The sequence below is a fragment of the Balearica regulorum genome, chromosome 5, assembly GCF_011004875.1.
Source record: "Balearica regulorum gibbericeps isolate bBalReg1 chromosome 5, bBalReg1.pri, whole genome shotgun sequence".
In the NCBI taxonomy this organism is placed as follows: Eukaryota; Metazoa; Chordata; class Aves; order Gruiformes; family Gruidae; genus Balearica; species Balearica regulorum.
In genome coordinates, this window is record NC_046188.1 from 13,957,651 (window position 1) to 13,983,062 (window position 25,412).

Here is a 25,412-nt window from a genome sequence, read left to right on the forward strand (position 1 = left end):
GCATATTTTCACAGACAGCCCCAAGTTTCAGGCACCAAATACACTCCCACAGACAATTTACATTGATTTTAATGTGTCTGGAAATCATCTCCTAACATATACACTGGAGCTCCTCTAGTCCAATAAATCTAGGGATAAATCTCCTTTCATATTTATATCTGGGATAAGATTATATTCTCTGGAATCAGAATATTTTCTTCTGAAAATCTGGCCAAACCTAACCCCACCATCTCTAATGAAGAGAAGACTTAGTTTATTATTTTTGTTTAGTTATTTTCCTCTTCAGTAGAAATATTACAACATAGCCACTATGAAAATAGGATGCGCTTATCTTCATTCCCAGCAACGGTATTCTCATTTTACTGCCTTAGAAGTATTTCTTTCCTCCTCAAATGTATCTGTGCTAAACCACTGAAATATGTGGCAACTGCAGTGTCAGTTGTCACAGGGAAAAATATGTCAGCAAAAACATTTGATTCAATCTGCTGTTTAAGGAAGCAACATTTCCTCAGGGTGTATGCCTTGTGTGGATAAATAACAACTGTCCAAAAATCAAGTATCCAAAATCAATTTCAAATATCAAAGGGCAGATTTCAGTCAACTACCTTCAGCAAAAATAAAAACCCAACCCAAATTAGTTCCTTTTTCTCTCTTTTTTTTTAATTTAGTGCAAGTTTGTTTCAGAACAAACCCATAAAATTTAGCCTCTCGGTAACAAACCGAAAGGTGAACTCTTAAGTGAAGAATGATGCAAAGGACAGCATGGATCTTACAGGAACCGTAACTTGCCCTCCCACTGGGTACGTGCATTTTCTCTGATGAGATGCATCACGTGGAATATTCATATTTACAACGTGAACGACTAGACTTGCCAATTCCTGTGTGTGATCAAAAGCTTCTGTCTCAACAATGTATTTTTACCAAGTTTTGCATTCAATGTCCCTGTATCCACGTAAGGACAAAAGAGAGGAACATAGCCAGCTGGGTCGCTGGTGGATGTGATCCATCGAGGAGCAAGCGCTGAGGAAGCAGAGACTCGACAGGCCGGCAGCATCGCTTGTCTGCTGAAGCTGAACTGGGTACGTTAAGCTTTTAGGTTTGCGCATTTGTGGTTATTTATTAAGCACCTACAGGATATTTTGAATAAGAAAATGCAATCAGTGAGTTCAGCAGCGCAGGTTAGAAGGGGCTGAGATTACTGCAGCCAATTACGGTCTGCCAAAATACCATCCTTGGGTTTTCTCCATTTTAAACTTGTTTGGTCCCTTTCATTTTAATAGCTGCTGACTTCAGCAACAATTACTCCCTGATTCTTCTCCCTTCTTGTCAGAAAAGCCTAACTAACTGCACTATTTGGTGTGTTTTTCACTAGCTGCTCCATCTAACCTGGGAGGTCAGAGTCACCGATTTGGAACAACAATTTGTTCCACTTCTCCATAGTGCTGCAACCCCATTACCCCACTCCACAAAAGCAACAGAAATAGTTTTTTGGCAACTCTCCTGATGCTTCTTGCTCATCAATATGATCATATTTCTTGTAGAAAAGAACAGCAGATCTTTTTCTGCTGTTTTAAAGAGCAATTCGTGACACAAGCAAATCCCTTCAAATGCCTCATCTACGGCTTCCTACAGTTGTTCAAACTGCAGTTGCACTTCTGAAAATTAGGGCTATGTAAGAGGCCTCCTTCTTAGGAACTTTCATCCGGAAAAGCCCCAGGAGACAGGCCTGCATCCTTTTGGAGCACCAGCCTTTTGTCCTTTCCATAAATCATCTTGCTGTTTCTTTGGGGGAGGGGGAAGGAAAAGCCATCTACCTTCAAGTTTTAATATCATGTCCACTTTTACAAAATGACTGTGCTCATCTTTTATACTGTTCTTTAAAAACTGTGCCACCTGCCCTGGAGGTATCTGAACTGTTGCCCGTAATGCGGTGAATGCCGCAGCCAAAGTCAGAGCAGGCGTTTGATGGGCGCTTGCCACCAGAATTCATTTTTGCAGAATCATATTAAAACCAGAATTCTTCACTAATTTGGGGTATTCAGTTTTTCGTTTGGCAGTAGTAAAAGGAGAGGCTTAGGCGTCAGAATTCCTGGGTTTGGTTCTAGTTCTGCAGCTAAACTCAATCATGAAATGCTTATAGGTAAGGTAAACCCAATGCCTGCACTTGCTGGAAGACACAGGGCACCCACCGGCCCCCAGGAGGCTCCGCCTGACTGCTGCTGCTGCTTTGGGGATCAGCGGCTGAGAGCTTCCACAGGCACCACCGTACCCAAATGCCTTACGTTCATTTTGAACTTTGCTTTCTATTCATCAGTGGGTTTTGTTTCCTCTGTTCACAGCCAGCTCTTTGAGAGACTCATTTTCCCTCTTGTAGCGTTCTCAGTTTTGCTTGGTGGATGGGGGAAGAGAAGATGCAGTTAAAAATACTGCGATGCCATGGTGGGTGGTGTATCAGAAATAGACAGACACTAGCTCACTGCGAAGAATACCAAGTATTATCCCAGAAAGATAAAGGCATGGCAACACAAGGAAAAAAAAAAAAAAAAAAAGCATTTGTGTTCTGCTGCTAGAGATCCAAATCCGGACTGAGGATACGAAATGAGGAGTACTGCTTGTGGCCAAGTGTACCGTCCTCCTGTCGGCTTCATGTGCAAAGTCATCGTACGACAGTGCGGTCAGCAGGAGATGATAAAACCGTGGCTGATGAACTATCTTACATCCAATTATAAGCAAAATGTATGTGAGCTTTGGGGTTTTATGAAGACAGTGCAGAAAATCAGTAAGAAAATGGACCCAACTGATATCTCATAGAAACCAGCAGCCTATATAAACTGAGAAGGGGCTTAGCTCCTTTAACCACTGCTTTAAAAGCAATCAAAGTTTTTCAGGGGATATTAGGTTCTCCCCAAGAGGCAGAGAAACCAAGCTTGGCCGATGCAAGGAACTATGAGATTATTTGATGGATTTACCCCCTATTTTTTCTGAGACTAAGGCTCTGTTCATCCAGCCAGTGACCACAGGGGTAATATTTCATCTCAAAGGGCTTTACAAGTAAGTGTTTCACAAACAGCACACAAGGGTCACTTACAGCCCTTAAGTGAGACATTGCTGCGGAGAGGTCCAGTGGCCGCTTAACACTTCACAAAAATACCCCAGCACCGTTTTGCCGGGGAAGTGAAGGAGGCTGCATCAAACTGAAACTGCCGGGGGAACTCGGGCAGCCAGACTGCAGTGACGCCTCTTGGCATCGGGCTGGGGTGCCACAGCCCCCACCGCCCGTCCGGGGAGTCCTGCAGGTCTTTAAGGCCCAGCCTGGAAGCAGAAAGCAAAATGTAGAATAGCGCATACAGAAACGACATGCACGGGTTTGCACGAGCAAGCACCAGTGGGGTCACCACTTCTCTAGATACTTGGGTACTCCAGCCCTGCACCAAAAGATGGAAACAGCCATGCTTCTGTGACATGCATGTGAGCATCTGCTTGCAGGTCAAAGTTAAGATGAGAGATGAATGCAAGCTCATGTTTTATGCACATGGCAAATGGCACCTGTAAAGACCATAGGGCCACCAAGGACCAGGGGCCATTAGTCCAGAGAAGAGTGCCATCTACTGCTTTATCAACTTTGCTTCCAGGAGCCCATGGGAATGAGACTTCCACCCTGCTGCTCAACTAGACCGTTTCTTTCCCTTTATCTTGCAAGGTATGCTTTGATCCTATCAAAATGTAATACAGCCACAGGCATGAGAATAATCATACCATAAAAACCCATCAACATGCAATACAACCTTAACGAAACACCACTGAAATGCCTAATAAAATAAATGCCATTTGAACGCTGTTATACAGAAACCACAGCCCTACCAGTGCAGAAGATTTAAAAGAAAAGGAAGCAGTCTGCACATCAAATGTTAATACTATTTTCAAAGCAAGTCTAAGAGAGGACAACAAGTAATTTAATAAGCCTAATGGGTGTGTAATCAGTATTTGACCATTCTTGCCATAACAGTAGGTGTCTTCCTGGCCCAAGATGTCTAGGAAAGCCACTGAAAGACAGCTAAGGCTTCTAAAACGGAATTTTCAAAACATCTTTTTTCTTCTTGTGTAGATTTATTGAGATTTATGCTCTATTAAGAATAGGACCCAATGAATTGGATGAAATACAAATAACTCTGCAGGCATAGTAAGTGGCACAGTAAGTTTGGGGCCCATTTGCAGCTTAATTTACTGCCAACAATCAGCGATGTCAAGATTTCAAGCATCTCCTGACAGCCCTATGACAACTGCAGTTACACAGCATTATCTAGTCTTCCAGTAAAATCTTCTCCCTCAGACAGGATCATACTGCATTTCACAACAGGAGAAGCATACACGGTCAGCCTGCATCTCTTCAGCCCTTATGTCTGGATTCAGGATATTTAGGGGGGTGGGGGGTGTCTTGTAGCTGCTTTTACTGCTTTCGACACTGCTCGCTTCCACACAGAGCCGATCACCAAATCACAAAATAAGGGAAATTGCCAATATATTAAACGCTTTAACAAAAGGCAGAAATAACGTTAGTAATATTTCATCTGAGGTTAGAAAGTTTAATTTGAAAATATTTGGTACAGAATGGTCGCTGTGTATACGAAGACAATCCATCCTCTCCTCTAGTTACATACTTGGTCAAACAATCTCTTTTTTTTTGCATCAAAAAGGAAAGGGTATTTCTAAGATACATTATAATAATGATATACAGACAAACATATCATGAGGCAATCCCTAATGCTGTTACAACATTGTCACCATTTTATCTGGACAATTTTATAACACAAGTTATGAGAAACTGAATACACGAAGCAAAACAAATTTAAAAAAAAAAAAAGTGAGACAGCCCCTACCTCACAACTACTGACCAGAATTTTTTCAAGTCCAATACTGTTTTATTGCAGATAAAATAATCAACTCTGTTAGTGAGGGTAGAAATTCTGGTTTGTGTCTTCAAAAATCTGTTATGGTTTCAAGAGACCTCAATACTTGCATAAGGATGGAGTTATATTGGGGGTGGGGATGGAGGAGGAGAGGGGGCAGAGGCAATACTGAGCAGAACCAATATCAAATAAAAGGTGCTAATTTTATACTCTAACAATCACAGTTGCTCAAATGTTTGCAAACAACAAACCAATCCCAACAAACTTAACCATATTGTTATTTTAGACGTAATTCATACAGAATTCTGCAGCTACATTATGAAAAACAGACATGTATACTCTGCAGCAGCATAAAATATAATCCTATATACAATCCAAGCATCAATTTTCTCGTCTCTATCACAATCAGTATTCTATCTCGAAGGAGCATCTGTCAGATTCTCCGGAACCAAAAATAGCAAAGACCCTTTTAAACAGAACAGTTTCTGGTTTATATTTATAACTACACTGTACTCGCTGCTTCTGGCTGCACGGCGATGAAATTTGTGCAAGATATAATCAATTACCCAGCTTTGCACTTCATCATGCAGTTAGCTACCATTACCTACATCTTCCCCTTCAAGCACTTCTCCCCATGCATAGGGTAGAGATTTTAAAACGCAAGAAATATTTGCACATTGAAGAACTAACTGTAGAGCTGACTGACATTACACAGCAAAAACCTAGTGAGAACAAAAACCAAGCACACTGATGTATAAAACAGAGAGCCTACCTGAATTCTTCAAATGCATACATGGCCTAGTAACTACACAAATGCTCTGAAATTTAAAATAATCTTCTTAACGTGCAGAAGGACCATTTAGTTTGTCAAACTGCAGCAAAATGCATAATGACGAGACAGTATATTTGAAATATTCTGAAGAGAAAGGGTATGCAGATACTGGCCTGCAGCCTACAGCTCAGCCAGCTGCTGACAAGCAGCAGCTAACAGGGAAAGGCGATAGAGTACCATGTGATCATTCCTGCAAGTCTGATTAATGCAGTATACTCCAAGAATACAGGCTGATATCTTTATTATTCAAGCCAACTAAGTCAAATACTGTATACGACAGGCTCCATAGCTAAATTATCATTCACATGCTACATCAAAATCAGTAAGCGGAAGCAGAGGATACTAAAAAACTAAGTATATATTGTAACCGAAGAGATTAATTAGGCCCATTCAAGCTGATTTTCTTACCTTGTAGTGATATTTTAGCCTGTGTTTTTATTCATATAAACCATCAGTGATGGAACAAAAGACTGCAGCCACAAACCTCCCCTTCCATGAATGCCAGAACATTTTAAGTAGTTTATCTGCTAGAAATCATTTCCTCTGTAGTCTATCCTCAACCACTTTAACTCCTTCAGCCCTGAATTCGTTGCCATAAATCCCATTTGCAATGCCATGCGGGCTTTTTAGGGTTTATAGGGTTAACACCGAGAAATCGCAGCAGTGCAACTGAATGAAGCGGGATAAGAGCCAAAGGAGTCATATCTGCGAAATCAAAGAAGGGAGATAGGAAGGAGGAAAGTTGAGAATTTCATGGCATTGCAGTGTGCAAGCGAGGATGCTTCAGCTGCCTAGCAACAGCACACGCAATCTCCACGGCAACAGCGCAGCGAGCGCTGGGTCAGAGCATCTCCGCCGCACGCACCCCCCAGGGTGATAAACCGGAGGCAACCTTCCCCTGGCACGGCCGCAGCACCCCTGCGCCGGTCACCCTGCGCGGCGGGACCTGCCCCGGTGCCAGTGGCCGATGGGGAGAACTGGGAGCGACGAGGCACCCTGGGCAGGGGATGAAGTTTGCGCCTACTGTATGTAGCGCGGTCCCACCGAAGCAGAGTGTGGAAGCACTTGGGCATGCTTCCGGAATAGCTCCACAATAGACAATGCATCTGCTCCTCTTAAATAATGTGGCCCGGCAGCGTTGCACACCCTAGTTGAATAAACACAGCTCACAGCGCAGGGGAACAGACCCAAAAAAAACAGGAGCCAGAGCTCATCATCCCCATAGCAAGCCCCTTGGAAATTGTGGACGTGTAAGAATCACAGGCTGGATGACTGCCATTATCCGTTCACTTAGGGATGGCATGGGTCTTATTCACAGGGAGACTTCGCCAAGGCTCCCAGCAGCCCCAGCTGAACTTGGCGACGTGCTCGGGAGGGACGGGAGGAGGTTCTACCATGCAGTTGTGCACACACCAGATTAGCCTCAGCACCTGTGCCACAGCAGCGTGCAGCCCCAGCAGTGTGCAGCCCCAGCATAGGCCAGGCAGAAGGTGAACAGGCTCTGCCACGTGGCTGCTGGCTAGAGAGCAGATAAGGGAGAGGATTGCTGGAAATGGTGGAGATTCAAATCCTGGGAAATCAACCCCTCACCTGGGAGGGAGAGATTATGGGGCAGCGGGGGAATGCACTGCCCGGGAAAGTCAGGAGGAGGCAGCAAATTCAAAGTCACCTCTGGGGCTGCTTCCCACCTCGGCTTGCCACTTTCTTTTACTGCTAGGGCTGGTTTCCAGTACAAGGAAACAGTTTCTCACATGAAGGATTTTGGCTGGAGTCTGAAACATCCTGACCCAACTACAGCTCCTGAAGAGCCTGAGGTTCACCCCACTCCAGGGCAGTGGCTGCCCACTGAGCTACGGGATTCAGAGACTGGAAAAGCATCCAAAGTACAGGCAGCCACATCTGGACACAGGTAACAGGCTGTGGTAACTGAGGCATCTGATCCCACGGCTCTGAAAAATTAGGCTCCAGAAAGGGCTGGAGTGAAATGGAAAGGAACTCCTGGCAAAAAAACAAACAAACAAACAAACCAACCAACCCCCACATCAGCACTGGAAACAAACAAAATCCACATTTATTTGGGGCTTGGTGTTTTTTAATGCAGGAGTGACCTTGAGCTTGCTTTTATTTCCTTTTAAACAAATGTGATGATAGTGTTAAGTGACAATAAAGGCACACTGTAGGAACACTAAAACACATGCAGTCACACCATCTGACAGAAATTAACTATTCCATAAGCGTCCAAAAGAGAGGGACTGCAAGGTGTAGGTGCTTCTGGCTAGAGTCTAATAAAAGATTTAAACTAACAGAGAGGAGAACAATACAACCACCAAGAAAAGTCATCTTCCGTATTTAGGCTGAACTTCACTAGAAGTATGCTCAGTATATACAGTACCCAAGCGGCCAGGCACGGGTGAGGTAGCCCCTTGCAAGCAAGTGTTCTGCCATCAACTTGGTAGGAAACAGGTTTTTATCTTCAAAGTCAGAGCTAGCCAAGATCTCTCATGGGTGAACAAGAAAAGTCTGAACTTCTGTTTTCTTGTTCATCCCAATCTTCCTCTAATTTGAATTCAAGTGGAAGAGGGATATTTTTCACTTGAAATGTGTTTATTTTTCATGCTAGCTAAAATAAAACCCCTTCTAACAGAACTAACAGCAAACGTAGTCTACTCCTTCCCTTAAGTATTCAGTCTCCTTGAAACAGTGTTGACAAAATCACTGTCTGGTCTTCGTATTTCTGCAGTTTCTTAAGAGCCACTATGCAAATAAATAGTCAACTGTTCAAGTCAAGGCTTCCCTCATCAATGACTTCACTGTGAAGGACTCGAAAGGCAAACACCCTCCAGAAGGCTTTCATATTCAGTAGAGGTCAGCTGCTGAAAGGATTCAGTAGGATAACTTTTTTTAACTTAATTTTTTTTAGCCAGCACTTTCACAACAGCTCATAGCCCTACAGACAGCAAGAGCAGGGCTCCTATCCTGTGAGATAACCAATAGTGTCATTTCTGGTTAATTAATTACTAGGATTCCCATATTAGATGGAAAGATCTGAGACCATCATGTCATATTGTCGACATGAATGAGGATCAGCGTGCAATTACCTAACAGAATGCACAGGAGCTTCAGAAAGTCACATGAACACAGGCAATGGCCAAATACATATACAAATGCAGGATTGTAATACTGCCTTATGACTTTTTAGCAAAGACAACTGTAACTTCTCATATCCTGAGCCAGACTGAAGGTCTCATGAAGCAGACAGAAGGTATGTCAGAAACCACAACCAGTAACAATTTTTTTTACAAGAAAGAGTTGTTTATTCCCTGCCTGGCTGCATAACCAGTCCAGACCTTTGATGAAAAATATCCCACACTTTACCACTAAATGAAATCACGTCACGGAACAGAAAAATGACACTAAACATAGTCAGGGTGGGGCAACTAATGTAATGGGAACTGAGGGACCCACATCCCACCTTCTGATCCAAAGCCAGATGAATGTGGCAATGGGGGATCCTTCCCACTGAAGATCAGTAGCTTTTGGGAAAAAAATTGCAGTTTTAATCCCAGGCTCTAACAAACAAGTGAGACCGTGACAGAAGTGGTTATCCTTGATGAAAGCTTGACAAAGAAGCAAAGGATGCAAAAAAAGCCTGAAAATAAGACAAACCAGAACAAGGCAGAGGATAATGGTGACATTTCTGGCTTTAGCTAGTATTTAAGCGGCATACAAGGGCCTTGTGTTGATACTCTGCCTAAAAACCTAGTTTCCCCAAGAATAGCATCTTGCATTACTGGTATTCAGTATATCAGTGTGTCAGTATCAGTCCTCTTCACCTGAGATTCCACCAAAGCCTTGGCCAGATGCTAGGTGACACTATCTGATCACAAGCAGACCGAGATATTTTAATGAGGTAACTATTTATTCCCTTGCTGAAGCAAGGAAAAAGCCACTAACACAGCAGACTTCTGTCATTAAGCCTGTATTATCATTATGCTGAACTGAAATTCAGACCACTAAAAAACCCAACTGCACTGAAAAATCTAGCTTTCACTTCAATTCAGAAGGAAGAAAACAGAAAGGAGAAGGGAAATGAGCCAACAAGAGCATATATAATCAGTATATATCCACCACAGCTCTAACATTTCTGCACAGTGGAGGATATGGCAATCACAGACAGCATCCCAGAAAAATCTCCTCTCAATAGGATTTTCTCTGAGTTCAAAAGTCTTTCTTGGGCTTAAGAAAATAAGATTTAAAAGGATTATTGAAATAGAAGGAGGAATGGCTACCTTAGATTGTTCAGGTACTGGGAAAATTGTGGAAATAATTACAGTGCCCTAAAGTTTACCGAACAACGGTGTATTCAATATTGGAGTTTTGACTTAAACCTTCAGCTGTTAAAGGAAAAGGTGGGTGGGGAGGAAATGAACATTTTTTCCCCCTCTTTTCATCAATGAGATTTCTATTATATGTTGCCTTAAAACACTACGTGAATTTTGATGCACAAGATTAGTCTGATCCACATTTCAGACTGCTCCTTTCACTCTCTGGTCTCCAGTTTAACCACTAAAGTTTGATTTTGTGACATTAACTATCACCAAAAAAATCCTACCTATGTTATACAGCTTTAAATTATCACAGCACATGAACATTTGCATGGTAAAAATTGCTTTTCACTCCCAGATTTGGCCCAAATACACTTCATGCTTTGCAAATCTCGAGGCTTGGCCTGACCACAGGACAGCTGACGTGAGGTCTTCCCCATGATTTTCTCCCACGGCTTTATTCTTATCGTACTGGGAGTAGCACATACCATTTTCATTAACAGAGACTCTGTACCAGGTGCAGGCGAGCATACAGCATCTCACAGGGCTGAAATGGGATGTTTTCCAAATACAGCCCCATTTGCCTTCTTCTAGTGCTTAAGGGAAGGTGCGCTGGAGTGAACTAGAGAGAATGAGATTCTTACTGATTTTCTAACCGCCCTTGGGGATTGCGCCAAGTCACAACTTGCAATCCAACAGAACTGAGCCAGTCGGAACGAAAACTAAAGCCCCATATGGATTATTAAGCTATCGATCACTGCAATAATGCCTGAAATATCCAGTCAAGTTTAGGACTGTATGGTGTGGACTGCCATATAAAGCTGAAAATGGAAAAGGTCCCTAGTAGTTTTAATAGACAAGACATAACAATCAGCAACAGACAAGGATATTTGTGGCCTTTCAATACCTAAAGGGCCTTCTAAGAAAGATGGGGATAGACTTTTTAGTAGGGCCTGTTGCAATCGGACAAGGGATAGTGGTTTTAAACTAAAAGAGGGCAGATTTAGAATAGATATAAGGAAGAAATTTTTTATGATGAGGGTGGTGAGACACTGGAACAGGTTGCCCAGAGAAGTTGTGGATGCCCCATCCTGGGAAACATTCAAGGTCAGGTTGAATGGGGCATCTGAAGATGTCCCTGCTCATTGCAGGGGGGTTGGATTAGACGACCTTTAAAGGTCCCTTCCAACCCAAACTATTCTATGATTCTGTGATTTGAGATAAAGGTCAAATCAGTAGAAGAAGAAATATGGTCATACCACTGAACATCCAAAAAAAAAAAAAAAAAAAAATCAGTCTGTATAGGTTGCAAATGTTAGTTGATATGACCATTCCTGCCTGAGTTTCTGCCTGCTTGTGAAAAATTATTTAAAACCATAGAAAATCTTTCCCAAGGAAAGGTGCAGGGCTGCACAAATGTGAAGTGCAAGGCAGTAATGTACTATTTATTCCTAGACAAAAAATTATCAGCCATAGTTTTTTCAATAGAGCACAAATTAATTTGAATCACACTGCGTACAGAAGTCCCCTTAGCAATTATGAATTACGCTGCCTCAATATTCACCTGACAGCCACAGCATATTATACCTGCTACATCTTTGCTGATTAGTATCTTAATCTGTACAAGCACAGAGCAGAAGACATAGAGGACTCTTTCAGGGAAAATAAAAGGAAGTGCAAGCTTCCATTGGGAACTTCCTTCAAGCTAGTCGTAATTACTCAATTTCACTTTTTCCAAGTTGTGAGGTATTAAGTGGGAAAAAAGAGAAGCAGGATACTAAAACTAGACTTGCATTATCACCACTATCAAATGAAATGCCAATGGATATGAAAACAGCACCTGAATAAACCAAGGTCACCCACTAAAGCACACATTGACAATAAAACATTCGGACATTCATGTGGAGTGTATCCATCATATAGCAACAAACACGAACCTGTGTACTTCAGACATGAATACAAATAAAGGCATTCACATACCACCATAAACACCCTGACTTCTTGCCATTTTCAAGGAAACCCATGGCCTGGATCTTACAAGCATTTAAATTACGCAGTGGCATGTTTACAGTCAAAAGTAGCAGCCAGCATGAACCAAGCAACTTCCCACACACAGATGAGCACATTAATGCCTACTGAATTGGGGACTCATTATCAAGTATATTGGCAGGCCAGAAGTTATTCTGCATGGAAAATATCAGAGTCTAGAGTACTCCTGGTATCAAACTGAGTCTTCCTAGACCTCAGGACTCTCTAGTTAAATGGTAGGATGTAGACAGGAGAAAAATCAAGGCTAAGTTTTATACTTCTGCTTCTATCTGCCAAAAGTAACCTCACTGCAATTGATAAAACTCCATGGGTACCATGTATCTGTTGAGCAAGCTCAACAGCCTGGAGAAAAGAGGAGGAGATCTAATTGTGGCCTTCTAGTACCTGAAGGGGCCTACAGGAAAGATGGTGAGGGACTGTTTATCAGGGAGTGTAGTGACAGGACAAGGGGTAACGGCCTTAAGCTGAAGGAGGGTCGATTTAGATTAGATGTTAGAAAGAAATTCTTTACTGTGAGGGTGGTGAGGCACTGGAACAGGTTGCCCAGACAAGTTGCGGATGCCCCATCCCTGGAAGTGTTCAAGGCCAGGTTGGATGGGGCTTTGGGCAACGTGGTCTAATGGAGGGTGTCCCTGCCTGTAGCGGGGGGTTGGAACTAGATGATCTTTAAGGTCCCTTCCAACCCAAACCATTCTATGATTCTATGATTCTATGAAGCTCTCAGCAGCACAAGATCACAGCACCAAGGTCTTAGGAGCTATTAGCTTACAGGGATTCTACACAGACATAATGTCAAAGCTTGGAATGGATTGTGGCCCAGAATTTCACCTGAGACATGTAAGGGTTATCCAGTGCACTGCTGGTAGAGAATTTGCCAAAAGTTAGCTGCCTTGCTATCACATTAAGATGTATGCTGCTCCTGCTTCCAACAAAAAAAAGAACAAATTTTTCTTTCCCTTGCAACTGATGCAAAAGATGTTAGAAAAAAACATGTGAAGGAATTATTCATTATATACTGCGGATTTCTTTGTTCAGAAACAGCTTCTGACAGCAGCACTAGAGATAAGATGTGGCAATTTCAGAACATCATTTGCTCACTCCCATGACAATATAGAAAAGTTTTGATTCCTCCAAGGCTTCAGGACAGCCTAGCACCCATCAGCAGATTTACACACTAACCCATATGATCTTGCAGCCAGGAGGGAGATACTAGCAGTGTGAAGCTACTGAAGCTATGCTTCTACCCAGAGAAAGGTGACACCAACATCACACTGGTCAGGTTCTGGCCTACTCTACACTGACAGGTCTTGACTCCAGTAAGGCTTTTGACAGTGTCTCCCATCACATCCTCATAGACACACTCATCACTGTGTATAAATATGTGATGGGGGAGTAAAGAAGAAAAAGTCAGACTCTTCTCAGAGGTGACAGGACAAAAGGCAATGGGTAAAAATTTTGAAATACCAGAAATTCAGTTCAAACATAAGAAGAAACTTTTTCCACCATGAGGATGGTCAAACACTGGCACAGGCTGCCCAGAGAGGTTGCGGCATCACCATCGTTGGAGATATTCAAAACTCAACTGGACAAGGTCCTGAGCAATGGGTTGGACTAGATGATCTCCAGATGTCCCTGCTGACCTCCGTGGCTCTGTGTGATTCTGTGAGCAGGACCTTCCCATCCATGGAGATAGCACAGCTTGCTCCCAAAGTGTGCCTGGTTGCTGCAGCAGCCACTCCACAAGAAATGCCAGGTCATTCCCACAGCCTCTCCCCTTTGTGATAACTCATCTCACGCAGAATTTATTTACTGACAACTTATGCTCCCTAAGTAGAATACACATAGTGGAGGAAGTTTATACATAATCTTTAACAAAAAAAGTCATTGATGCATTTAGACTACAACTCTGAGAATTTATGCTGCCTTCTTCCTATAAGGCTGGAGGAGAGTTATGGGTGGCCACGAGTATATTCGATAGCATAGAAGACAACTCAGGGATGTCTTTCTCTGAAAGCATGCAGCTTTGCAACACTGCACTCTGCAAAGGGTCGGTCTAGCGAACATGTGGGTTACTGCCAGCTTTACCAATTTCTTCACACAGCATGGAGCGAGACTCAATGTTTTTTAGCCAGATATAGCAAGGAGATATGTTGTATGGCATTCCATGGCAAATCAAAACCACAACAGACAGTTTAAATTGCAAACTATTGTTTTAAATATCATGTTTGTATCCTTTATTAGTTCTTCACTAAAGACTGAAGATTGAAAAACTGATTATTTTTTCTAAGAACCTGAGAACTCCTGCTCTTTTTGGTGCTCTTGCAGGACTCCTTGGAGAGGGTTCACTGGTTTCTTCAGTGAAACATTATTAGGTCTGACACTTTAATTAAAGGAGGTGTCAAAATGAACACAAAAATACCTTTTTTACATAAGCTCCATGTTACACTTTAGAGTCAAATGCATATAAATTACAAAAAACAGCATCACAGCAAAAGCCTTTACACAATCCATGAAACTCGGCAGCTTTCAGGACCCCACATCATCTGAACATCATCAGTCCTCCAGTTGCCAATGCTACTGGGGATGAGATTCAGTTTCCTAACAAAAGGACAAGCACTAACACTCATAAAGAAGTAAAACACTAACACAGACCCTTTGTTTGGAGCACCTTGCTTTGCTTTCTACATCCAGAATTTTCCATACGTATCCTAATTTTCCTGTCAGTTATCTAGTAAGTTCTGGATTTCTGAGGTGGGGAATGGAAGAGTGAAGGAAACCACACCGCTTGCTTCAGGACTGTGTAGCAAAGTCACTGATGAAGTCTGAATTCTCATTTTGGCTCTGCCAACTCCCAGACCTCTGCTCAAAGCACAGTCCAAACTAGGGAGGTCTCTGACAAATCAAACCATTACTGCAACCTGCCCCAGCGGCCTCCAAGCCCTGGCCATCCACCAGTACTGTTCATGTCCCAGCGATGTTTCTTGCAGTCAGAGGAAACCAGGAGAGCTCGGGAGGGAGAGCAGAGTAGGAGGTCACGCATACACGCTGCTTGCCCAGCTATAATTGCGTGGCTTACCATTTTGCAACTGAATGATCCCGTTTTCTCACTCTGTCTTTAAAAAAACCCACCTACTTAGGCTACACAACTGTGATTAACTACCTGTAGTAGAGCTAGTAGCATTTTTATAGCCAAGTAAGGAACAGTAGTGCAAATTGCCCTACACTACCGTGAATCAAGCTTAGTGGTACACCTATTGCCTCCCTGCCTGTGCTGACCTGGTCCTTTTCATCACTCGGGCTAGACTAGCAGGCAAGTCACGCAAAACACATCCAGTCTGTCTCACAACCGGATCGCAACCTTGGGAAAAGCAATGAGATGATAGATACACTTTTGTCCACCCCAAAACTGCACAAAGAAGGTGTACAGGACCAGGAGAGGACAGAAGAGGAAACCAGGAGTGGGTTTGGCAATCAGAGTGGCCTTGGCTTCAGATCCACTGACTGTTTTTTGCACACCAATCCCCAGAGTGAACTGCAGCAAACAAAAGTTGTTTCCTCCCAACAGTGCTCACTGCTGAAACATTGCATAGTCTCGCGGCTGTCCTGCCTGGCATTGCTTGGGGTTCAAACCAGTTGCTTAAACCTGGGTGTCCAAGTGCACGTACAGTGTCTAGTCTCCCACAGGTCATGGCCATCAGCCACGTATCCATCACTTGGGTACTCTGGAGCACTTGAAATGGAACTGGGCACCAATTCAGTTTAGACAACTGACTCGTATCTTCAAGTATTAAATATTTATTCATGAGCCAAATCCTACTTCCCTCATCTTTGAAGGCAAAGCATGATCTGTCCTCTAACATGAGATACATTTGTCTTTCCAAGTATGAATGACTTACTGAAGGAAAGGGTCAGGTCATCATAGATAAACATCCCAGTCAAATCCTGGCTTGGATAATTTCTAATGAATGAAGCCACTGAGCAGTCAGTGCATCCCAGTGACCTTGAAAGGGAAGACGGAAGTAGCAAGGCTCTGCAAATGAATTCCCAGACTCATAAAATGAGAGATCATCACAAAACCTCAAATACTATCCAAAGCTTATTCGCCTTGCTCACAAAATTCTTATTAAGCTTCCAGCCACAGACAGGCATCACGATTCTTCCACATTTTGAACTCACATTTCTATCTCAGAGCACTGCAAAGCAGCCTAACCTGACGCCTGCTCTTTCCAGCCTCACATTCCTAGTTGCATTCCTCCTATCTGCTGCAAACAGCTCCAGCTCTCCTAAGTTACAAGTATCTTGCTTTCCCATCCACTGCCATGGGCACTACCACTCTTTTCTCTGCCGCCTGAGGCTGCTATTAGATGAGGACAATATTAAGTGACATTAGTATTATCAGACAGTGTTGGTGCCTGGGAAATACAAGCAATGCTGGACCCTTGGGCTGTTTCTGCTCCAGACTCACCACCCCCTCCACCTGCCCCTTCTCCAAAGACATCCCAGTGCTAGATGAATATTTCCTTTGGCACTGTAGTGGTGTTGGGCTGGGGACAGAGATCAGCCTTTACAGCTGCCTCCCCACCTTCTCAGAAACAGAAAGCTCTGCTGGGCAGAGCAGAGAAGAGCTGAAATGTATGTTGGGTCAGTATGAGCACAGGAATGGCAAGAACAGGTCAAAGGAAACCCAGTGAGGACAGATGAAGGACAGGATCCCATATCCCGGGGAGGAGGATATTTTGTACCCTTTTGGGGTGTAAAATCTGAAGGATGGGTACTAGTTCCACAACCAGACTGTGTTAACCTCACACTCTGTCCCTTGACTTCTCAACCTCTCCAAAAAACTACTATTATTTAACAGTTTTGTTGATGCTCATGGGCATCCTTTCTGGTATCAGCGTCATGACAGATCCATATGGCATTGCTCGTCATTGTGCCCCAGGTCTCCAATATCAGTGTGGCCTGGAGGTGCTCTTCTCTCCACACTTCACTAAATTGTGCAGCTTAAGTCTCTGCAATATTTTTATATCCATTGGTTTATCATATGGACAAGGGATTCAGCAACAGCCACAGTGATTTTTAGCTTATAATCACACAACTTTCTTCTCTAAACCCTCTTCCTCTTTCAACTACCTCTTCTGAAACCATTTCAAAATGCTGCTGTGATAATCTTCTCTCTCCTCTTTTATTCTCGCCATAAAACTCCAAGTCTAAAATGCTTCTGTCTCTGACACCTTCCCTTCAGTTTTTTATTTATCTCTATCATACAGGCTCTTTTATCCCACCACAGCTCCCAAGGCATCAGGAACATAAATGAAACATTCCCAAGGAGTGTAAGGAACAAAATGGTGATGGCAGACTGGGTTATTCCTAAACAATCCCACTCTTACATAAACAGAAGGTAGCACTCAACAAATGAGTAGTGGGGAAAAAAAAATAGAGAAGTAATTGTAATAAAAACATATGTGCATCTGCTCGGGAATACTGAAATACCAAGAATTTTGCATTTTACCTTTGAAAACCTGCTTTCTTTACATACTTTGGACCAGACTGAGATCCAAAGGGGTCTTTGGCCTCTTTCGACCAGCTTAGTAGGTTCTCCTCCAGCAAAGATTCCTGGGGAGGGGAAAAAAGGCATGCAACACTTGTAAGTTATCACTGCACAAACACAGGAGATTCCTCGCTGAAGAACCGTAGAAAGGAAACTGTCACAGAGCCAAAATATTCTCCTGTGACAGCCAAGCTTCTTGCAACTTCCCAAATAAGGTCATGACTTTAAAGAGCATGTCTTTTCAAAGCCTCATTGATTTTCATCGCCTCGTGAAGAAGCACATTGTTTATGTGTCTGGGTGTGCTGATATTAAAACAGGATGAGATGGGCACAGCTCAGTGGTTTCAAAGCCTGGTTTCCACACAGAATCAGCCAAATAATCCCAGGAAGCTTCTAGAGGCTGACAGCAGCCCTTTGGTCACTGTTTTGAGTCATTACTTGTGCAAGCTGAAACTAGAAGGTGTGAAGATGCTAACAGGGACAGCCAGCATTTCCTAGTGCTCTGGGGATAGATTTCAAGGGAATTTTGAAGCACAGTATTATATTCCTTCCAGCCTCCCAAAGTCTAGAGACTTTTTGCATCAAAGTTAGGGTTCATGTTAAAGTTCAGGCCAGGTTTCAGGTCATTTCTCTATTTTCCAAATACCAGTTTACTCACCTTCAGAGAAACAAACAAACAAAAAAGCTATGGAATTAGATCAACTTTGCTACCTCTAGTTCATATTTATTATCCATTCTTCTCCTGAAGCCTCTCCAATTGTTTCAACTTGCCCAATTGTTGAAAATTATCAGGTGCTTCAGTTCTGCTACTTATTTTACACTCGAAGCACAGCACTATGAAATTGGAATTTTTTTCTACAAAACTTTGAAATCAAAGCAAGTCCTTAAAAAACACCCTACACAAAAACTTGTAGGTCTCAGCCATTCCAGTTATCCTATCTTTGCAATTATAATGTGTCTGTTCCTTTAATAATCATACGGCAAAAAAATATACTCACAGAACTTTAAAGCCACAGACAGAAAAGAAGAAAAGCAGTAAGAAAGTGGGTCAGTAGAGCTTGTGTATATTGAAAGCACAAGCTATTTAGGTGATGGCTATTCAGAAGGTACATGCTGTAGTACTACAAAGGCACAAAGGAGAGAAAAAGCCAAAGGAAAACAGTACAAGGCAGAGCCAACTAATACATGACAGTCGTACCTAAACACCAAGCAAATCGAACCTGGTGGTATCTGACTTTAAGCATCTCCAGTAGGACTCATGACTTCTTCTAGCCCATCTGCTACGTAACCCAATGGAGAGTGAACTTCCAGCGTATGAATAGTGCTGGAAACTGGGTGTCTCTTGCACAAAGGGTTGACCTGAGGTGAAACAAATCCCCACCCTCTCCACCTTGATCATACATTTACACTCCTGCCTTTATCTTGTGGAGCACCATGCAGCCACAAACCAGGTCAAAAACTGGCTAATCCAACAGAAAACTGATGAATTTTCTTTGGCTCGATTAACAAACAAATTAACAAGACATCCTACAAGAAAATGCTCAGGAGGTCCCACACAAGGAGAGTGGTGGGAAGGTCCTTCTAGAGCCAGGGGGAATCAACACACAATTACATCAGTTTAGGCATAACTAATAAACTGACCTGTAGGGTTTATCTACATGAGACAACTCTAGAAAGGTAATCTGAATTAATATTTCGGTAATGAATCAAACCATATTAGATCCCAGCAGACACACTCATTATTAATTAAATCAACCCTATTTCATATTTAGTATAATTTACTTTGATGTGAATTAAGCTTAATCAAATTAAGGTCACTTGAACGCTGAAACAGAGAATATATACAATGGTTTAATTTAGTTTACCTAATTTACATTTACATTTTAGGTGATTTGGATTAATTTTCCTTCACATCCTTATGCAGACAGCTTTAGAATAGAGAGAGACAGCAGAGAACAGAAAAGATGCTGGAAAAATCCCCCCAAAATCAACAGTATTAAGTTGTCAATAAATTAATTCCCCAGAAAAGGGGTACTAGAGGACACATTGGCAGGGCTGCTGCATGCTCGGTCTCCATGAAGGCTCTCCCCTGTCTCTCCATCTTTGCTGAAGTTCCTCTGGAGCCCAGAGGCTGGAGAGTGAGAAACAGACCCTGCAAATCTTCACCTCTCCACCCCCCTGCATTTGCAATACCTGAACAGACGTTAATGGTCCGTGAGAAATGCATGTCCTGAAGGAAACTGAGACAATCCTCAAGGAAACTGCGGCATTTGATGTGGGTATTTTTTAAATAGCAGTGTTTTGTACTATTAGGAAAACACAGCAGTTATCAAAGTTGTTTTTAATAAAATAACAAAAAATCATAAAAGCCCGCTTCTTTAGGCAGATGTGTTAAAATCACTTGTCATGTTTATTCACAGTTTAAGGTCTTATTGTAATTTTTCTTACCTTGTCCAACACTTAAAAAGGCACCACTGAGTCTTCTAGCAAACTCCCTTCACATTCCTCTTAACGTGACTATGCTTTTTACCATTAAAGAGATTTTTCTGTATCACAGATGTGTAGACAAATGCACTCTGTCGTATTTAGGGCACTAGTCATCTAATATTTTCTGCGATGCAGGTACCATCTGTGAAGCTGAATTGCAGTTCAGGCCTATCATATTGACATGGGTGTTGGGGAATCAGAGTTGGAAATTGATATTAGATTATAATCCCACTGCATTCAAATAGAAGATGAGGACTTTAGCAAGGTCAGGCTTAACCGTAGCCTCTAATACCCAAGCATACCTCTAAAATGTTTGCTCAGGGAACCTTTAGCTGGGGTGGTTGTTTTGCAGTGTCCACTCAGGATTATCATTTTTTAAGGGTCACAAAAGGTGTCCAAACCTCTGAAGGAAAAGGATGCTGAACAGACCCTGATGGCAATAACAGATGACAGCTGGCATCAGGGTGCAACTAAGTCTGCAGTGACAGACTTTGACCAAAGTGACAAAGAGATCAAAGACTGGAGACCGCTGTAAAGAATGAGGCCACAGAAAGCATTCCTGAGTAAGGAAGAAGGACTATTGTTTTAGCAATTTAGCATGGAAATCCTTAGCAAACCACTGGGATAATCAGACCGTGCAGTGAATTAAATTTGAGCTCTTGGAAGCATGAAGTCACCACCAAGAGGAGGTTCGGACATGGAGCATTATTTCTGCTGGGGCTGCCCCGATGTGTCCTGGCCTCACCACGGCCTTCCCTCCCGCTCCCCACGGTGTGATGCTGGCAGATGCCTACACAGCTCCACGGTGAACTGGTTCAGGGGACGGAGCCAGCTGAAAACACCGCTGCTCTGCTTTCAGACTGGGAGCACTGACTACAGCAGACCCGCACCAGTACCGACGCCAGAGCCCCCGCCACGGTGACAGCCATGACAGCTAAATGCACCATGTGAGGCATTCAACCCACATACCTCTGAACAAGCCTCTTAGCTTGAGATACGTCCTCGTGGTATTTATTGCTCTTACAAACTCATTTCCATCTCCCCTAGTTTGCTGCCCGGCTCAGTCTCCCCTCTGCTATTTCTGTAACGCTCTCATATTTAATATGATGAAATTTTAAAATAGTATGCTGGCTCAGGTTTTTTGAGATCCTGCAAAGGATTGCAGTCATGCAGTTCTGGCACTGTTTTTGTTTAGCAGGACAGGACAGAAAAGACAAGCAAGCCCTCACAGTTCATCCTTGGGCAACTTCTTCTGGACCACAAACCGAAGGACTATTCCTTGGGATCAACACTGGGACCCCCACTACACACACACACACACACACACACACTCACACTCACTCACTCACTCCACAGTTATGCTAAACGCTCTGCTCATCTTTCCTTTCATTGCTCATTTCTATTTTTGCTCATGAACTCCCCAGAGGGAAGGACCAGCCTCACCAGGATGGCTCCACCAGCCCCAGCCCTCCCCACAGCTTCTCACCTCCTTGTACCACCCGCCTGCCTCCCCCCCCGCCCCCCCCCCCCCCCGAGGGCAGAGGCTGTTTGACTTACTGCCAAGTTTTCAGCTAACAATTGTTCATTTGTGGGGTGGGGGTGATATTTGAAATAAGAGATGCTCATGTTCCTATTTGTGTATGTTAAAAGTGAGGACTCCCATACACAGGACAGGAATAGGGTAGATTTTGGCACCCTTCCTAAAAGCTACAAAATTTCCGCCACTGAGTTTTGCCCTCAAATGAAGAATCATAGAATCACAGAGTCATAGAATCACAGAATGGTTTGGGTTGGAAGGGACCTTAAAGACCATCTAGTTCCAACCCCTCTGCTGTGGGCAGGGACACCCTCCACTAGATCACATTGCCTTCACTGCTCCATCAGACCCCGATCCTGTCAATATTGCACACGTACTTAGATTTATTACGGTCAGTGGTCTTATCACAACAGTCATTAAGTTCACAAACATCAAGGATGCTGTTCCCAGTAATAAGGTCAAGAATGTGAACAAGTCTTTTCAAGACCTTAATGCCGTAGCACCAGCCAGCTCTCCTGCCTCCAGCATGAGATGTGGGCAGCTGAAATCTCCAAGGATGGAGGCAGACGGCCACCTCCGGACTGACTTGCAGGTAGAGCAAGGCACTGCTCTGGACTGCTCCTGGGTGTGTGACAAGCTACATGGCTCCAGGGATCACCACTCCCCATGGCAATCTTGGTGGTAGTTGTCTGTGATTCATAAGTTCTGAACTAGCGTTTGACAACTTTATGCCAATTAAAACAAATAAATACAGAGCCAAGAGTTGGCAGGTCAGGCTCTGGGGAGGATCCATCACAACACCCAGCTACTGGTGGAGGTGTAAGATGGTGTTGTGAGTTACGGATCACTTTGGTAGCAGCTGACAAAGCAGCACTTGGGTGAACTCCTCTAATGGAAAACACTGCACATGCCGAAGCAAAACGAAGGGATGTACCTCCTCGTTCCACATACTCAGAGATGGTTCTTACTACCACACAAGCAAAACAACAAATGGGCAGATATAGGACATTTTATTAAGCATACAGGTAAAATGAGTATATAAGACAATGTTCTCTCTGACTAGTCAAAGAAATTAATTGCTTGAGAATAGCAAGGCAATGATGACTCAAATCCCTACTTCTCAATGTAACAGCTGTGGGATCAAAAATTGACTTAGATTCAACTAGGTGATGTATTTAGTTATTTAATAGAAAGATTAGCATGCAAATGCATTGCAGCACTCAACACTAATTCATGACAAAGTCAGAATATTAAAGTTACCTCATTCTGTCAAAATATGCTAGTCCAGTATTTCTCTCATTTTAAATCACAAATCCTTTTGAAAAAGGAGTTCACAGATTATCTCAAATCCCAGTACTGTTTGGCAGGTGGGAAAGAGAGTGACAGACAAAACAGAGTCATTTAATAAAATGATGATTTCAGTATCAAAAACATTTTAACTGGGTAATAACAACAGTAAGGAGCTAATGGGCATGGGTACATATATATATACAAGCTGCATGAAAATATGTGCATACGTGGATGATTTTAACCTCCTTGTTTCTGATTTTTAAAGGTTTTTGTAGGCATTTTTGAACTCTCTTTTGATGTCCTCTGGACCACAGGTCTATTCAGTGCTGAGGACATATTCCTGCTCATCCAGCACACACGTAACAGACTTATTTCCAATTACGGCTTTCTCACTTGAATTTACTTATTTAAGCTAACTTTTTATCATGAGCATTCAAGAGTCCTGGCTGTGTTTAGCTGTTCCTGCTGCATGCAAACATACACCCATGGAACATCACTGCAGCCAACCTCCTGATCTGTGTACAGCTACGGAAAAAGAAGGATACAGCATGCAATTAAAGGGATTACAGTAACCACAGCCCTACTTCTTGCTAATACCATTTCAGTGTATTTTCTAGATCCCCTCGTTACTGAGGGAGTGGCTTACTGACAAGGGATGAAGGAAGGAAGCAACGCCCATGCTGACTAAGAAGCAGCAGCGAATGATGGGAAAGGGAAAAGAAGAAAGAGGAGGAAAGCATGAATGGACAGCAAGACACAAGGAATTTTACTGTAATGCTTAGCACTTAGTATAAATATGCTTGTCATCCTCAGAAATGCTTTTATAACAGGAGACTCCATTCTAGCAAAGCAATGACTTCAATAGGACCAAACTTAAGCCTATCCTTAAATCCTCTGCTAGGCTGAGGCCTAGCTACTTAATCATCCTTATTCCCTCTCAGGTAAGTATTGTCATCCTCTGGCAGATAAAGAAATTAAGCCAAAAAGGTTAAGAGATGTAGCAGCCGCAGACCAGCCAAGGAAGCACAGCACGTCTGCACCATGGACATCACCACAACAAGGATGGGGCCTGAACAGCCTCGCTGCAAAGCCAGACTTGAACTAGGTCCTCCCCACTGGACCATCTACCCATGCTGCACCTGTGGCACGCTACAATTCGCGGTACTACTTTAAGCCAAGTTGCTCTACACAGCTTTTGGGGTTTGCTTTTTTTGTTCCCCATAGTAAACCACAGAAAAACATGTCTATCCATCCTGGCAACTATTTGAAGCTGAAGAAAGAGAGAAGAAAACTATGAGATCTCAAGTTGCAGGAATGACACCTACTGCCTGAGAAATGAACTGCTCACCTAAACAAGATCTGCTCTCAACAACGAGGGGCTTCCAGAGAATAAACCAGCACATGGACATGAGCCAGCAGTGTGCACTTGCAGCCCAGAAAGCTAACCATATCCTGGCTGCATCAAAAGAAGTAAGACCAGCAGGTCAAGGGAGGTGATTCTCCTCCGCTACTCTGCTCTCATGAGATCCCACCTGCAGTACTGCATCCAGCTCTGGGGTCTCCAGTACAAGAAAGACATGGACCTGTTGAAGCGGGTCCAGAGGAGGGCCATGAAGATGATCAGAGGGCTGGAGAATAAAAGGCTCCAGGGAGACCTTCAGTACTTAAAGGGGGACGTTTTTACTAGGACCTGTAGTGACAGGACAAGGGGCAACAGTTTTAAACTGAAAAAGGGTAGGTTTAGATTAGACATAAAGAAGAAATTTTTTACAATGAGGGTAGTGAGGCACTGGAACAGGTTGCCCAGAGAAGCTGTGGATGTCCCATCCCTGGAAGTGTTCAAGGCCAGGTTGGATGGTGCTTTGGGCAACCTGATCTAGTGAAAGATGTCCCTGTCCATGGCAGGGGAGTTGGACTAGATGATCTTTAAAGGTCCCTTCCAGCCCAAACCATTCTGTGACTCTGTGATTCTATGGAACAGGCCCAGCCTCACTGCTGACTATAAGGGTGATCACACAAAAGCCCACAGGAAATTCAGGCAGGGAGTGAGGTTTAGCGATGTGAAGAAAGGTGTTGAATTCCTGGTCAACAGTATATATAAACTCAGAGGGAAAAAACACCTCTATCATGAAGTCAAGTGAAAAATACCTTTTTTTTTTTTGGACAGGGAACATGGTTGATAGAAAATGCTCATCCATGCTACCAGCTAGGCTACACAGTTTGTAGCGCAAGCACTGGGGAGCCTGAGTTGGAGGGTCTGTGGTGAATAAGAGGAAGAGCAGGAGTAGCATCTCAGTAAAAGCCATTATTAATTATTTTAATTTTAATTTGTAGTAATAGCATTCCCTGGAGAAACAGTTTCATGAGCATTTCTGGTGGTGCCAGGGAGCACTGCCTCAACCTTTCAGCCTCTAGCTTGATCCTACCCTACGTTCCT

General features: G+C 43.1%; 1 protein-coding gene across 10 annotated transcripts in view; it reads right to left on the reverse strand.

Moving 5' to 3' along the window:
• EVL (Enah/Vasp-like) overlaps positions 1-25,412 on the reverse strand; it is a 160,120-nt gene that overhangs the window by 128,239 nt on the left and 6,469 nt on the right. For 3 of the 10 annotated variants that reach the window (XM_075753576.1, XM_075753572.1, XM_075753568.1), the window contains exon 1: positions 6,148-6,524. The exons of 3 other annotated variants lie outside the window; for them this stretch is intronic. Coding sequence is in view for 4 of the 7 variants with exons in the window: in XM_075753569.1 (XP_075609684.1) it covers positions 5,680-5,702 (23 nt within the window). In the remaining 3 variants the exon portion in view is untranslated. Of the gene's footprint in view, positions 1-5,679; positions 5,882-6,147; positions 6,525-25,412 lie in introns of those variants that run through there. 4 more of the 10 variants (XM_075753573.1, XM_075753565.1, XM_075753569.1 and 1 more) reach the window with 3 other exon arrangements.